Genomic DNA, 15,265 nt, shown 5'->3' on the forward strand with positions numbered 1-15,265 from the left:
TGGCGAAGGTCTGCAGTGATAGACGGGGCTTGTGTATCATAGTATGCTTCCACTGTGGAATTAATCCCCAGGAGTAAGCATCAGTGCACAACTGGCCATTTGTGTGACTTCTCCATGTCTCAGCTTAGTAAAATTACTCTCTTTCCCCCCAAAAAAGCTCCCCACTTGTCTAAGAGCAGTAGAATCAACATTACTGTAATGCTCATTTCCTCTTGGCAGCTCTCCTCCGTTCCCTGAGTGCCCTCCCCTTTATTGCTATCTACCACATTCAAAAAGAAATTTGCAATTATGACTCATGCTAATAAAATAAAAACGCAGCCAATAAAAGGCAAAAAGAAAGTCTCAGTAGAACGACTCCTCAGCAAACCTTTCCAGCCGGGCTCATCACATGTATGGCAGATTATGAGGTTGGGGGGACCCACACCATGATATCCCTGGGGAAGTCTGTCTGTCTGTCTGTCTATCTATTCACATGTGTGTATATACATATATTTGTATGTATATCTGTCAGACAGGCAGGTTTATATCATCTTTAATCAAGAGGATGTCAAGAGGTAGGAGGCACCTGGGAGAGGATAAGCTGGTGACTGATACGCAACTGTGAAAAGAACCGGAGCAATTTGCTTTACTTTCCACTTCTGCTATTGTGTCTGGCACAGGCTTCAAAACAGTGTGATAATTAAAACCCAGTAAAGATTACGAGGCTGTAAAGAGGAAATTGTGAAACCCTCATGAACTTTTACAGCCCCCATGAAAATATTTCGTTTTGCAGTCTGAAGGAGTATTTCCTTGTCTCTTTAAGCACCGAAGGGCCACATCCATACAACAATTACTCTCTAAGCGCTGGCGGAGCTGACAGCATTTCCTGTAACATTACAGAACAAATTCTCTAGCCCTTGTCCATAAACCATTGTGCCCTGCAGGGTCATGTCAGGACTCCAAAACCGCTGTAGGCAAGAACTTGTGCAGAGAACAGAACTGGAGAAGTTATCTGTGGTCCTGTAAGAAGGCACCAGACTGAGGACTGGGTCCCTCCAGGGCAGAAGCGGGGTAAGTCAGATCTAAGATAAAGGGTGTTTCAGGGTCTTTGCACAGTTTGCAGCACCCTCATGTGGTTTGTTTCCTTTGGGAAACCATCTTCCACTGTGAGTATGTTCCAAACGCCCCATCCGTGTGACTGGGTTGCACAGGTTGGGATGGAGAACTTGTTCCCAGAGACCAACACACCGAAGAAAGGAAAAGTAAATGCTGCTGAGGTAGTTTCAGCAAGTTTCCCATGGGCTGGTACTCTCAGGAGACCTGTGTGTCTGTTGAATCGGTGAGAACTGATAAACGCAGGACAGGCAGAGCCCGATGAATCTGCACAAGACTGTGAGCACACACGAGCATCAAGGGGCTGCGTGACTCGGACCATTCCCAAGAGCGTGGTGGCTGCTGTATGAAGAGTACAGGGTTAAACAGACAACGTGCTCTTGAGGGACTTTCCAAACACCTACTTAGAAGCCACTGGTGTCTCAGTACAACCCTCTTCTTCCACCTTCGAGGCTGGCCTCCAATCGTGGCTCCAGATGGGTGCTTATGAGAGCGTGGACATTGTGAGCAGATAAGCCAATGTGTTGTCTGAATAGTTATTTGCTATGAAACATTAACAGCTTGACTCTACCCACAATAACAGCTTAATGAACAAAAGATGTTCCCAAAAGATCTCTCCCCCAGCCACTCGATCCCCTATTAGTGAGAAAAGATTTGCAACAAACACCAACACACAAGCCAGACCCCTTGCAAGGGGACTCTCTATTTCCAGGCAGGCTTGGTGCCAAAACAGCCTCCTCATCTCTCCCATCATCCAGGTGCTTTGTAGCAAGTGGGCTGCTGCCGTGCTCTTAGCGCTATCTGGGAACACGCGTGCAGCGGGAAACTTACTGGGAGACGGTTTAGCAAAGCGTAACTGCACTGTGCAGAGGATGGACCCGCTGATTATTTAGTGCTCTCTCTTGGAAAGCAGCAGGGAGAGTGGGTGATCTAAAAATGACACACGTGCACACAAAACTAGGTGCGTTGCTTAAACGTGAGCTACCTAGAGACTTCTGTGCTTCCAAATCATAATCTTCATTGTCTATGCTATGCTTCTGAAGCACCTGTTGGCAAGAAAACGTGGTATATTCAAAAGCTGCCTTTCTGGGAAAAAATATTTAGTAAGGATTTGTTAAGGATTCTTTCTGGCAGCATCTTCTTGTGATGGAGGAAGAAAGCTTGTGCAGCGTATGTCAATGGGTGGCTGAAATAAGGGGCTCAGGGTCTGGATTCCCACATGCTCATGCCTTTCTCTGTGCCCTCTGGCAACCCTCACTCCCTTTGTGCCCTTTGTGTGACCGCTCTAACGCACAGAGAGAAAATTAACTTCCCTTGTGAAGGTTTGGAGAGGACTGAGAGCCTGAACACTTGAGGAGAGAGACACAAGCTCATTATATGCTGTAATTACCTCAATTGCAAAACCTTTTCTTTCCAACAGCTTCTTGTAAGTCCCTGTACGTCACTGCCTCTCTTCTCTCCACGGTCATCGTGCCACGGTGTTTTTGTGCCCTGCAATCCAGCAAACGCCGCCTTGTACCTCAGGCCACTGCACAGACAGCAGCAAGGGCTTTGTATTTATGTCTTGTGGTGGTGTGATGGACAGTGTGAGGTGCAGTGCAAAGAGTCTTTTAAATAATATGCTTTGAAAACATACTCCCAAGTTTGAAATGTTCTTGATTTCAGGCAATCTGTCATGGCAGCCGCCAGCACAGCTGCTTGGTGGGCGGAAAACGGGGACTGCAAAGCTCGAGATCAGCCATGTGAAGATGAGGCAGAGCCTCAGATTATTAAGCAATTAACGACGAAAGGAATCAAAAATAGTTTGACATTAGGCCACAGCAGCCCAGTCTGAATTCAGAGCTCCTCACCCATCACTTCTGTACCTCAAAGGGTCTGAAATCTGTCTTAGATGCACCAAGCAGCTTCTTTACCTTCCTCCAAAGTCTGGACATGCTGCTTTCCTGTATCTACACTGCAGCACATCTCGATGTTCGAGCAGGTGAATGCAGATCTCACGTGTTAGCCCAGAAAGACCCCAAATCTTCGTACTTGTTACCATGATGGTGTTCTTCACCCTCGCTCATGCTAATTCATGAAGGAAAGGAAGGAACTCTTGTAGGTAATGGCCAATATCAACATAAGAAAAACTGGGTTCATGAATAGAGTGAGAATAGAAACCAGAAGAAGTTTCCTAACAACTAGAACTACTGGGTTCTGCTTTTAACATGGAGGTTGAGAAGCTTCTTGTCCAGTTGGGCTGTGGTAGCTGGGGATTAGACTAAGTGATTCAGAAGACCACTTTCACACCGATGCAACCCTGGAGGACACCATATGAATTCATATCTGAAAGGGAATCTTTTAAATACCACAAAAATGACAGTTCTTAAAAAAAACCCAAACAAACCCCAGACAAAACACCAGAGCCTTTGAGGAGTCTTTAAACATCCTTTAATTTTGCAGTTTGAAGACTGACACACAAGCAGTTACACAGCTCAGAGAGAACCTATCTCATCATGTGGAACCCAGCTGGGTTGACAATTTACTTGAGAATCACAAGTGCAGTGTATTTTCGGTTTGGAGGGATGGTATAAACTGCTCAGCCTCCGTGAGTAAGGAACCTCTTACCAGGTGGCTTTATGTGGTCAAGGCAGGGCAGAAATGGTGATGGCAGAGCTGGGACCTGCCCTCCTCCTGCTGTTGCTGATCCATCACTGCTGAGCTACAAAAGCCTGCGTGTCCTTCCAGTACATCAAATGCCGATTACAAAATATCTTTTGAGCTGAGGAGACTCAAAAGATATATTCAGAAAAAAGAGAATTAAGTTTTGCTATTACCTTTTATTGGCAATTTTCTCTTATATCCACCATCACCCAGTGCAGTATGCACTGTAGAAACCGATGCCATATGGCTCTGTGATAATGAAAAAGTAGAAGTGGAAACAAATGGTCCCAAGTTACCTCCCACTACGAGAACTGGCTTATCACTATCCGAAGGAATAAGCAACTAGACCTCTTTGCAGTGGAAACAGCAGAAAACTTAATGCATCTACAACTGTCATCGAAAATAGTACTGGCAGAGCTTAAACAGGCTCCATGCAGCAACGCTGGTGGAATGGCTTCAAAACCATCAAGATCCCACATGTGACCAACAGGTCTGCGCTTGACTGTCATGGTGCTGTTTATTTTAGTGTGGTCTGAATTTCCACTGAAGACTCTGACCTAACCCAGTGTGAAATATTCTCTTTTCCCACCCCGCCAGCTAGCAGCTTGCCTTCAAGGCGAAGCAGCAGCAACAGAGCAAAGCCAAATATCCCACCCAAACCTCCGCCAAGATGCCTGTTCCTGCTGTGCAATCACTCTTGGGACAACGCATTAAGGAAGCATTAGGTGATTACACATCAAAACCCCCAAAACAACCCCAAAGCCAAATCTCAAATGGCTTCTCGGTAGTACAATGCCACCCAGAAGAGACGCGCTTTTGCCTTTGATTATAACATAAACGCAGAGGCTTGGACCTGCAACCTGACAGCCCCTGCTGCTCAGTTACCGTGAGCGCCAGAGCAAATTACACGGTGGTGATTTTCTTGTCCTTGGTGGCCTGTTTGATAGCAGCCTGCTCACAGATGATCTCCTTCAACCGCTGCAACCTCATGTTCTGGGTGGTTTGGTCTCCCACACCCGTCTGGCTCCGGTGCAGTAAGTTCAGGGCATAGATGTATTCCAGCTCTGTGTACTTCACCCCTTGATCCACCACCAGGTTTAAAAGCTCGTCTGCTGTGTTGTAGAGCATCTCATAATACTGCCTGAAAAGCAAGCAAATGAAAAAAAACAAACCACTCTGGTGAATAGTGATACTCTATGCTCCAGACCTTTTTTTCTGTAGAATACCATCAACTGTTACTTTTATTCAGCAGTGCCATGAGCGGAGAAAGCTGCGTCAGGTGCTGTACAAAGAGAGCACAAACATCTTCCTATTGAACATCAGGAGATGCCAAGTGGGCAGGGAGATGCACAGGGGAGCGAATCTCACCGATCTGCTCCCCACACTCTTCCATACTCAAGCTAAAACACAAACTATGGAGAACCAAGGGCTCCTCTTTCCCAGTAGTTACCATCAGCCGAGACGTCACTGTTTGGTATCCAGCATGTACAAAGTAGATAGATACAGATGCATACAGATATATATATACGTGGTGATGTACAGATGTGTATCTAGTCACTCAGCCTGCAAGAACAGGAGTCTTCTGGAACGGAAAAGAATCACAGGGGTAGGGGAAGTGGAGGTTTTTTGTCCCTAATGAAGCCCTCTTGCAGAGAGATGCTAATATGGAGCTTCAAGCCCAAAACTCCAGAGACCTCCAATGCTACTGAGACACAGAGTTTGAGAGGAAAAATATTAAATAATGCAAAATAAAATTTGAGCCAGGAGCCGAGGTGCTTTTTTTTAATAAATAAAAGATCATGTGAAGAGAAGGCATAATACAGGGGCTGCAGTGGAGGCTGGTTTAAATTAAAGTAAAGTGGCATTAGTGAAAGAATGGATTTCCAAGGAAGAGAATTTAAGCAAGTACTTACTGGAAGGGAAAACGTGTCACGGGCCAGGGAAGCAGTGGGGCAGTTCTGACAGCTGCCAATCCAAGCACTGCAGAAAAAATGGGCTGGGACTGGGTGCGGGACCGGATTATTTGCTCAGACTCCACAGCCCAGGTGGAAGAGATAAAACTAGTGAGAGCTGCTGGGGTCCTTTGAGACTTTTTCTTTCCCTCCTTCCTTTATAGCACAAACTGATTAAGGTTTGAAACCGGGAGGAGAGCGCGTGACCCTTGGAAAGCACTGCCTTCCGCAGCAGAAGGGGAATCGGAGCTCTGGTCCCCTTTATACAGCACTTTTGTGAATTCCTGGCACGGCCATTCCCATTCACACAGCTGCCTTCCGTGCCTCAGTTTCCCCATCCGTACCAAGGGGTAAGATCTGGGGTCAGGAGCCTGTGGTCTAGATATCACCAAGACAAAGCATCCTGTCTGGAGGGAGCTGTGAAAATACAAGGCTTTACAAAGCTGCTTTATGCAGAGGGGTTCCCAATCCTGGGCAGACCGCTCCAGGTCAGGAATAAGGGGAAGGTTCCATTAAGCGATGAACCTTGGCTGAAGGTTTAGGTCTGTTTGGGGGATCAAAACCAAAAAAAGTGGTGCATGGATGGAAAGTACCTCTTTCTAGAGGAATTGGTTAACTTTATAGCTTCATACAGGTGTTAGATACCCTTGTAAAGAAACAAGCTTCCCTGAAAACTCAGGGAAGGAGAAGCGAAAAGATCCCTGTCTGCATGCATCATATGGCAGCGAGGACTTGTTTCAGCCAAACACCCAGCACTTCTTTGGCTGAAGAGCAAAGCAAGGCAGAAAGCAGCCAAAGGGAAGGGCCCTGCATGAGTCCTCCACGCTTCTGCAGGAGGACAAGGGCAGGCTGCAGTCTAAACCTTAGGTCTTGGTGGAATAAATTATTTAAAACCCAAGAGCAGGGGCTCTGGGAAAAGTTATCACCTCTCTCCCTTTCTTTCCTCTTTGAATGCATTAAAATAGCAATCAGGGCAAACATGGCAAAGCTGCATATTAAATTTCTCTTGTTCTGTACTTTGCAGGCTCTCAGGTCTGGCTTAGCTGTGCCTTTGGAGAGCATCCAGCGTGCCGCCAGACTGCAAATCACGGCAGCAATGACTGTAACCAGCTATAGCAAAACCACACGCCTGGAACATCCCAGGTTTTGCCTCTGCTAGCGTGACCAGGCTACTGGGCTTTGGAGTTCTGCGGTTTTTATCTCCTCTGCTTCTTCAAGACATCGCCTCCTGTCGTGACCTGAGAATTTGCTCCTGTGGTTGAAAGTCTGCACCAACATAACTGGTGTCAGGGGCCAGCTGGGATCAGGTGGGAGGAAGGGCCGGAGGAAGAGGAGTCCAAAATCGTCAGTTCAGAGAACAAGGACTGACAGGATACGTGTAGAAGGCACAAGACAGAAATAAAAAAATACCTTCTGGGGATGAATGATAAGCTCAAAAAACAATCACGCTGTTAGGCTCCACACATCTGAGCTACAGACTATGAAACTCCTGGAGCCGATGGAGGACTGGTTCACCAGCATCATGGACTGCCCAAGGGGACTTTGAGGTGGGCTCTGCTGCAAGGACATGTTGTTCCCTTAGAAGCAGGGGGTAAATGGGGCAGAGAACTGTCTAAATGAGAACATTTCCCTTAGAAAAGAAAGGGAAACCATGCAAGCTGCTTGAGAACAGCTTTCGTAACAGCTGCTTGGTAGCACTTTTGTCTGAGGGAACCCCAAATGCCCCTGACTTACTACAGGATCATAGAATCATGGACTCACAGACTGGTTTGGGTTGGAAGGGACCTCAAAGCCCATCTAGTTCCAACCCCCTGCCATGGGCAGGGACACCCTCCACTAGCCCAGGTTGCCCAAAGCCCCATCCAACCTGGCCTTCAACACTGCCAGGGAGCCAGGGGCAGCCACAGCTTCTCTGGGCAACCTGTGCCAGGGCCTCAGCACCCTCACAGGGAAGAAGTTCTGCCTCACATCTCATCTCCATCTCCTCTCCTGCAGCTTCAGGCCATTCCCCTTGGCCTGTCACTCCCTGCCCTTGTCACCAGCCCCTCTCCAGCTTTCCTGTAGCCCCTTCAGGGACTGGAAGGGGCTCTAAGGTCTCCCCAGAGCCTTCTCTTCTCCGGGCTGAACAACCCCGACTCTCTCAGCCTGTCTCCATAGCAGAGGTGCTCCAGCCCTGGGATCATCAATAAATGATAAAAGAGGCTGTTTGTGCAGCTCAACAGGCAGATGGATAGGTGAGGATGGGGGACACCTTGCACATCCCTGTATCTGCTATTTGCAGAAAGCATTTGGGTAATCCCTACAAGCTACAAACTCATCCGGTTTGGGTAACGCCGAGTCACTCTGTGTCAGCTACTGATTTCAGTTTCCGTGCCTATGATGGAGAACCCAACAGCACAATCGGTGGTCCCCCCAGAAGCCACCGTGCCACCGCATGACACGATACGATTTACTGCTATACTCCCCTCAACGTTTACATCTCTTGTTCGCTCAGACTGTGACGCTGAGCGAGGCCAGTGTTTGACACAGGGATTGAAAATACCTTCATGGCTCAGACAAGCAGCATGCTGCAAGGCTGATCTGGTCCCCTGGAGAGTCACAGCATCGCATCTCAGCTTCTGATAAAACATCAATAGTCAAAGCCACAAAACCTTGGGAAGATATTTCTCAGTACTGGATTCAGGGAGGGGGAGACTAAACCAAACCTCATCTCCAATCATGGGAACAGATTTAGCAGTTTGATTGCTAACGATGCTAACACTGTAATCCCGGCACAAGGACAAAGTCCCAGCACTCTCCTGAGACATGCATGGAAAACTCCCTGAGAACCTCTCTACGGAAAAACAAGACTTGGCTCAGGAGCACATCACAGCAAGGCCTGTGTGTCCAATCCATCTCCCGCCATGCTGATGGATATTCTTTAAATCTTGTCTCCTCTTGCAGGTAGACACATAAAACCCTCAAAATAGCAGATTTCATGCCGTTCCAGAAGTGGCGATGCAGTGGCAGGTGACAGGGGCACAGCGGAGGCTCAGACTCATCCTCCTTGATGACACTGGCACTACTGTCAACCCTCTCCCAGCCAGAAAATCACAGCTCCTTCTTCAGCTAGAGCAGTTAAAGGGACACCTAGTTACAGGCAGGGACTGATAAAGCCCTGTGGGTCAGCGGTCGAAGGATGAGTTTTCATTTCAGCTCCCCTCTTTAGCTGTAATTAGTCCTGTAACGCTTATGCGTGGACTTGGCATAATGAAATAGTTGTATCTGGGATCTTGCAGAAACTAAGATCCCAAATTTGAATCGTGACTATCTACCAGTTGGCTCTATAGCATCCTTCCGGCTCATGCGCTGAGTGCCCAGCAGCTGCTGTTAGCCATAATGTTTTACAAAATTTGGGTATTTATCAAGATGCTTCAATATACAGTCAGAAATCTAATATAAGGTTAACTTTGAGAGTATTGGCAATATCTCAAGTACAGTTATACACACAATGCGTAGAAAAAAAACCAGTAAGGTTGCCAAGGTAAACACTTAGATTTAGGAAACTTTGATCGCCTTCAGGGAATTTACGCTGAGCAGATGTGAAATGCGATTTTTACCTTTGCCAATTCTGGCTGGGTTTTCAACAAAATGACAGAGAGCGTATCTTGGATTGGGCGATCTCTCTGAGAGACGACAAGTCTTTGCTCCAAAGCGCAGGAGTCACGGCCTTCCCAAGGTGACAGAGCACCTTAAAAGAAGAAGGAGCAAGAACTGAAGCTGTTCGTCTGCAGCCCAGACCGATCACCGGACAAGCTCAGCAATGCAAACCCATCTTCACCCCACGTCCTTACAGCTGCCTTCCTTTTTAGCCTGTCCCAACTCTTGGATTACTGAAGAATTCTGCACCTAATAAACACAGGATTCATCTGTCGCTCTTTTCAGGATCAGATTATTTTTTAATTAAAAATTTCCTACAAAATAATAAAAAAAGAGAGCAAGCGAGACAGTACGAGTGAGCGAAAGGTATGCATTTTTAATTGGGTGCAATTAAAAACCTGCCGCTTTGGCATGGCATTGCCTTCGGCCAAACCCTATTTGCATGAGTAATTATTCACTCCATTACGAAGTCTGCTCAACTTTGCCTCCCTTGTCTTTGAAAGTATTAATAAATATTGATCAGACACACTCCTGTTTGCCTTTGCCCAAGCAGCTCTGATGGACTCATCTTCTGATGTTATCAAATAATGAAATATGAAAGAGTGAGTGGGATGAGCCTCTTGTTCTGTGATTTTTTATTTAGGCTCTTCATTTTACTTTCAGAAGTGTATTTGTCCCTGCCGTTATAAATGCTCTTTTGATTATCAAGTGGAGGTTGAGAAAAGCAAGTTAGTAAGGGATGGGGGGAAATAAATGGATGACAGGTGAGGGAAATCTCTGTTCAGCGAAATGCTGGCAAACTGCTTTGGTTTTTGTTTTTAAAGTTGAGATTTAAGACCAGGGAGAAGAATTAATATTTATCAAAAGCTGATTCTATCATCTGACAAATAGGTTAATAAATAATAGTAGTGCATTAGCATACCTAACAAAAAAAAAGAAATTTAGCTTCCCAAGCCTTCAGTCGGCTTCTGCGTGAGCACGGCAAAGCACACGTGAGCTGATTTACCCTACACACCTCAGCAGCCTGGGCAGTAAGATCCTCCCAGTGCTCAGCGGTGAGATACGTGGGGTAAGAAGAGAACAGATCAAAGCTGAGTCACCGGCGTACGAAGTCAAGAATGCGACCGATGGGAACAAAGTCACTCGCCTCATCAGGGAAATCTTTTTGTTTGTGTGTTTACTCGGACAGTTATTTATTGGCATTGTGCTGGAAAGCATGGATGGGGTTGTTGAGTTGACCTGATGTGACAGATTTTATACATGTAAACGTGGTACAGGTTTTTCCAGAGCATCTCACCTACTTTGCTATGGAAGTACCAACAATTGCTGTTTTACAAGGGAAAGGAAACAGTAATCTGGCTCCGAGCCTTTAGCTCTTTAGGATGATAAATACCTGGCCAAACTCTCCACTTACGTCCAGCTTCAGTGGTGATGGCTGTATTTTGAGGAGGCGAGGAGGAGGCTGTCAAAGGTGCCCCAAGTCCTTACTATCCTGCCCATACAGGATGATAAACTAGTTTTGATGGGTGTATGACAAAGATTTGATCTTTTTAAAAGAAATAAAATCCATCCTTACAGTGGACCTTAATGTGATTAGTCCTCATCTCACATCCCGGGAAGTCAACCAACCTAGATGTCTGTGACCTGTTCCTCTGACTGTTGGCAGTGGGATTGGGTTCCACGTTTCTGAACTAACCCTTGAATTCTTTGGGTGTGTTTTTAGGACAAACGCATACCTTAGAGCAAATAACGCCTAATCCAAAGCCGAAATACAACTGTACTCTTCCTGCTGACTTCAGCAACCCGGAATTGGCCCAGGAAGGTCTACCATCATATGAAGAACATCTTTGTGCTAAGAGCAGATAGGGAAAGATAACTATTACTGGTGGAAATGATTCCCAGGTGAAAGAAAAACAACCCATGGACAAACTAAAACTGAAGAAGCCAATTAACACACAAACCAGTTTGTTTTGCTTTGATTTTTTTTTTTTTTAATAGCAGTTTTAAAACAAAACATCAAGTTGCCAGCAATGAACCCATTTTGCAAGGATGCCTTTTGAGTAAATACATATCAAAATAGATGGTGTCTTGAACCCTATTCTTGGAGAAAGTGTAAAAAAAATCAAGAGGCTTTCTCATTTAGAAAAAATGTCTGGAAAGGCAATCAGGATGAGACGAGCTCCTCTGAGGGCTATTAATACCATTCTCCATTTAAATGCTAATATTAACCTATAACCCAAGGCCTGCACACAAAAAAGTTTTTCAAAAGATGGCCAGGTGAATTCAAAATTAAATTCTGATTTCCCTGAGAATGACTTGATCTCTTCTTGAGAGAAGGACCTTCAGACGAACTCTGTGATGTTTCAGAATAAAGGATCTTACTTTAATTATTCCTTCATTATATAGCTAGGTGCCCACTCTGTAGTCGTGCAGACAGAAACAGATTCACAAGGCAAGAAGTTGGATCTGGGTGGTGACTTACCCAAAGGGAACAAAAAAATTCTGTCCTTTATCTCTCTCCCTTTTTGGGATTAGGGAGCCACTTTTATAGCACCCAAAAATCTCTTAGGTACTCTAATAAGAAAGTAAAAAAAGGTTAAGTATGAAGCATTTATAGACTAAATCTGTAAAAATCACGAGACAGAACAATGAGTGTGCAAGTGAAGAGGAAAAAAGACCAAAGCTGCAGTTATAAAGTGACTCGGTTTTGATACACGCAGATCTTGGTGGAACCATTACATTGAAATATACGGAGGAGGTGAGTGAGTGAGTGCAAAACGGGAAGATACAGCAAGAAATGAGGTAACTTCAGGTCACGTAATGCAGAAGAAATGGATTTCTTGACTGAGAAGAGAAGCCCATGGAGCTCTTCTGTCAGTGGAGCATGAGATATCTGAGGTGGGAAAGGGAAAGAGGTGAGACTGGAGCTGCTGGTTACAGGGCACTGGAGATGGAGCAGGAGAGGTGAGCAAGTTCTGAAAACTTGAAATACCGAGCAAAGGAAAATCCACATAAACCAGCAATTCCTGTAATTTCTACACCTCATGAAGACTGCAGTGATGTTTGCATACACGCGTCACTGATCAGCATTTTAAAGCAAGAGTCTGCGAGTACGGATGCTGGTTATTCTTCCATCTCAGGAGCTTACGATAACAAAATAGAAACTCGTGATGGAAGGTACCTGCCTCATTACACGGCCACACTAACTGCCGCTCATCTTGAACTGCATCCTTCAAGTCCTCTATGCAGCTACAGCCCTAAACACAGAAGAGAATATCATTACCCTCAGGACGCTATTCCACAGGGGAATGTATATCCCGATCATAATTTCTTAAGATTTCTTTATTGATTTTTAATTAACCTGGAGCAGTTCTGGGGACAACAATAGTAATGCCCATTCTCTGCCTCCAGAAGAACCCGCAGTGCTTTAGGGGAATTCTCACGGCTTTAGACGTCCACATCAGAGATGGTTTGGCTGTCAACCCCAGCTCCTCTTACAAACCATGCCAACAGATGGACACCTCTCATGTCTGCCTGAGGTGAGATGAACTGTGGCCAAGAAGCGCCCATTTGTCTCCACGGACTGTAGAGGGAACCTAAAATCAAGCCAAAAATGTCTGTGTGCCGCTATGATCTACATCTCCTCTAGGTGCACCAGAGCCCACCTCATTCACAGCCTCTCGGAAGCCAAAGGCAGATACCCCATCACCCCACAGATGGCTCTGTGCTGCAGTGCTACAGGAGGAGAGCGTCAAGAACGTAAAAAGCACTTAAAAAGCTAAAATGTGCAAACACCCAAGATGTGAAATGGTTTGCGAAAGAAAACAAAACAGGAGAGGATGAAATAAAAGTGAATTTATAATATAATGGTGCTTCATGCTCCTGCGGTACCTCTGCAAATCACAGCCCTTAATAAATAATCAGGGCTGTGAGGTAAGGATAGTTTTAGGTTTTTTTTTTTTTTAACAGCTGGAAGAATTGAGATAAAAATTAAGTCAGTTGTTCAAGGTAGAAAACAGTATCAGAGATGGGAAACCCTCACGCCTTGATCGGTACCGTGTCTGCTTTTGGGATGGCAGCGCACAGAACTCTGAACAGGGTACGGAGCCAGGCAAGAAAAGTAGGTGTATTTATTCAAAAGGGTATATGTACAGTTTTCTAATTAAAGCCAACCGAATTATGAAAGCGAATTGCTTTCCTTTTTAAAACTGAAACCACACAGACAGCGTATGAAACACTAAAGGCAAATCAGCTCACCTATGCGCTGGCTTCTCTGCAGATTAAAGCAGCTTGGTTTTAATGGCTAGTTTTGGAAAAAAAACCCCAGCCAGCACCTTTGGGTGCTGTGTGCAGCTCTGTGCCACTGAAGAACTTGGTTTTCTCTGTACTGCAAACCTATTTGTAGAACACAGATGATAAATCGGAGAGCTAATTAGCGAAGGAAAAGGTAAGGTACGTGCAGAACGTAACTGCTCTTCCAAAAGATCTCGCCTTTTCTCTCTCCTCCTTTTCATCCTGATACCTGCCTAAGCTCTACCTTATCTCCTACTTTCTTTTTAATATTTCCTTCTTATTCCCTTTTCCCTTCCTCTGTGCTTTGTCACTCGTGACTCGGACGATGTCTCCTTGCTGGGAAAACGTGACGCCTGGGGATGTCTGTGCATCAGGCGGCGTCATCACGGAGGGGAACACGCGCACGGAGCATTTAAAAACCCGCTCCCCCAGCGACTCCAACCACCCTCGTGCTGTGCAGCGATACACAGTAATTACACGGCTTTTCAAAGGAAGGATAAATCCATTAAACCCCATTAAATAATTTTTCAAAAACAATATCTGAGACCCTCCTTGTAGCTCCACACTGGCTGATATAATGAAGGATGGAATTTCTCGCTCTCCAAATGGAACTTTATAGGGTATTAAATAAGCACCCTCAGCACTTATCTAAATCTTTAATTAGTTCTATAATATACTGATGATATCAAGGCTAATTAAATTTATACAGATAAAGAGCAATGAAATCCTAACCAAGTGAGCTGGAAAGTACATATTAAATAGTAAATTTAATGGTTCAAGCAGATAAATGCTATTTTATATAAAAAAATTAAATTCAATTTACATGTTGTATTAAAATTGATTTTGAGTGTGCAAATGATTGGAAAAAGAATTTTTAATATATCAGTAAAAGTGCTAATCCGGCCTGTTTAAATATCGGTTATTAATGACAGCATTTGCAAATAAGCCACACGGATTTGCATTTTTACTGCATATAGTAAAAAGAAAAAATTATCTATACCATATGCCAGTTTATAAAGAATATTAAGCAATTTTTTTCCCCTTGCCTCATGCATAAATGAGAGGAAACGTGGAAATGAATGTAGGCCGAAAGAAGAGAGAATCAGCAGTTCGATGGAAAGTACTGCAAAGATTGCTCCAGTCAGCAAAAAATAATATAATTTTAGCTACCCTTTAGGAACAACAATTACTGTGGCAGAAACCCCCCCAGCCTTATTTAGGATCAAGTGGCTTGGAACTGGATAGAAAAACCTGACGCTGTAACCAGGGAGATGCTCGGTGGCGCAAGTTTGCTGATTTTTAATAAAATCAGGAATGTTTGGTAGCTACCGATGGGTGAAGGACACAGCTGATGGCATCTGCTTGCTGACGGGCAGAACGGGCTGCAACACGTGAACAGCGGGAGGAAATTACAAGGCAGAGTCTGCCTGTAGTAGGTTGTGGTCAGAGGTTTGAACCACTTGCTAGAGTCAGGCAAACAGCCCCAAATTCTTGAAAACTCCAATTCATGGTTTGTTTTTTTTTTTTTTTTTCTGGCTACCTTTGTTTATTTGGTTTGAATGCTGCAGTGGCTTCAGAAATTAGGGAACCGAGATATTTTCTTGATGTGCTGACATCAAATTTGGCTTGCTATAATTTTTTTTGTT

The 15,265-nt window shown here is 44.9% G+C and overlaps 1 protein-coding gene across 1 annotated transcript in view; it reads right to left on the reverse strand.

The window, feature by feature from the left end:
• Positions 1 to 3,499: 3,499 nt before the first annotated feature.
• Positions 3,500 to 15,265, reverse strand: part of EXOC4 (exocyst complex component 4) — a 403,799-nt gene continuing 392,033 nt past the window's right edge. Inside the window, exon 18 of the mRNA XM_075756167.1 lies at positions 3,500 to 4,876. Within this exon, the coding sequence (XP_075612282.1) occupies positions 4,639 to 4,876 (238 nt within the window). The 3' untranslated portion in view covers positions 3,500 to 4,638. The remainder of the gene's footprint in view (positions 4,877 to 15,265) is intronic.

Source organism: Balearica regulorum, chromosome 1 (assembly GCF_011004875.1).
Source record: "Balearica regulorum gibbericeps isolate bBalReg1 chromosome 1, bBalReg1.pri, whole genome shotgun sequence".
Lineage (NCBI taxonomy): Eukaryota > Metazoa > Chordata > Aves > Gruiformes > Gruidae > Balearica > Balearica regulorum.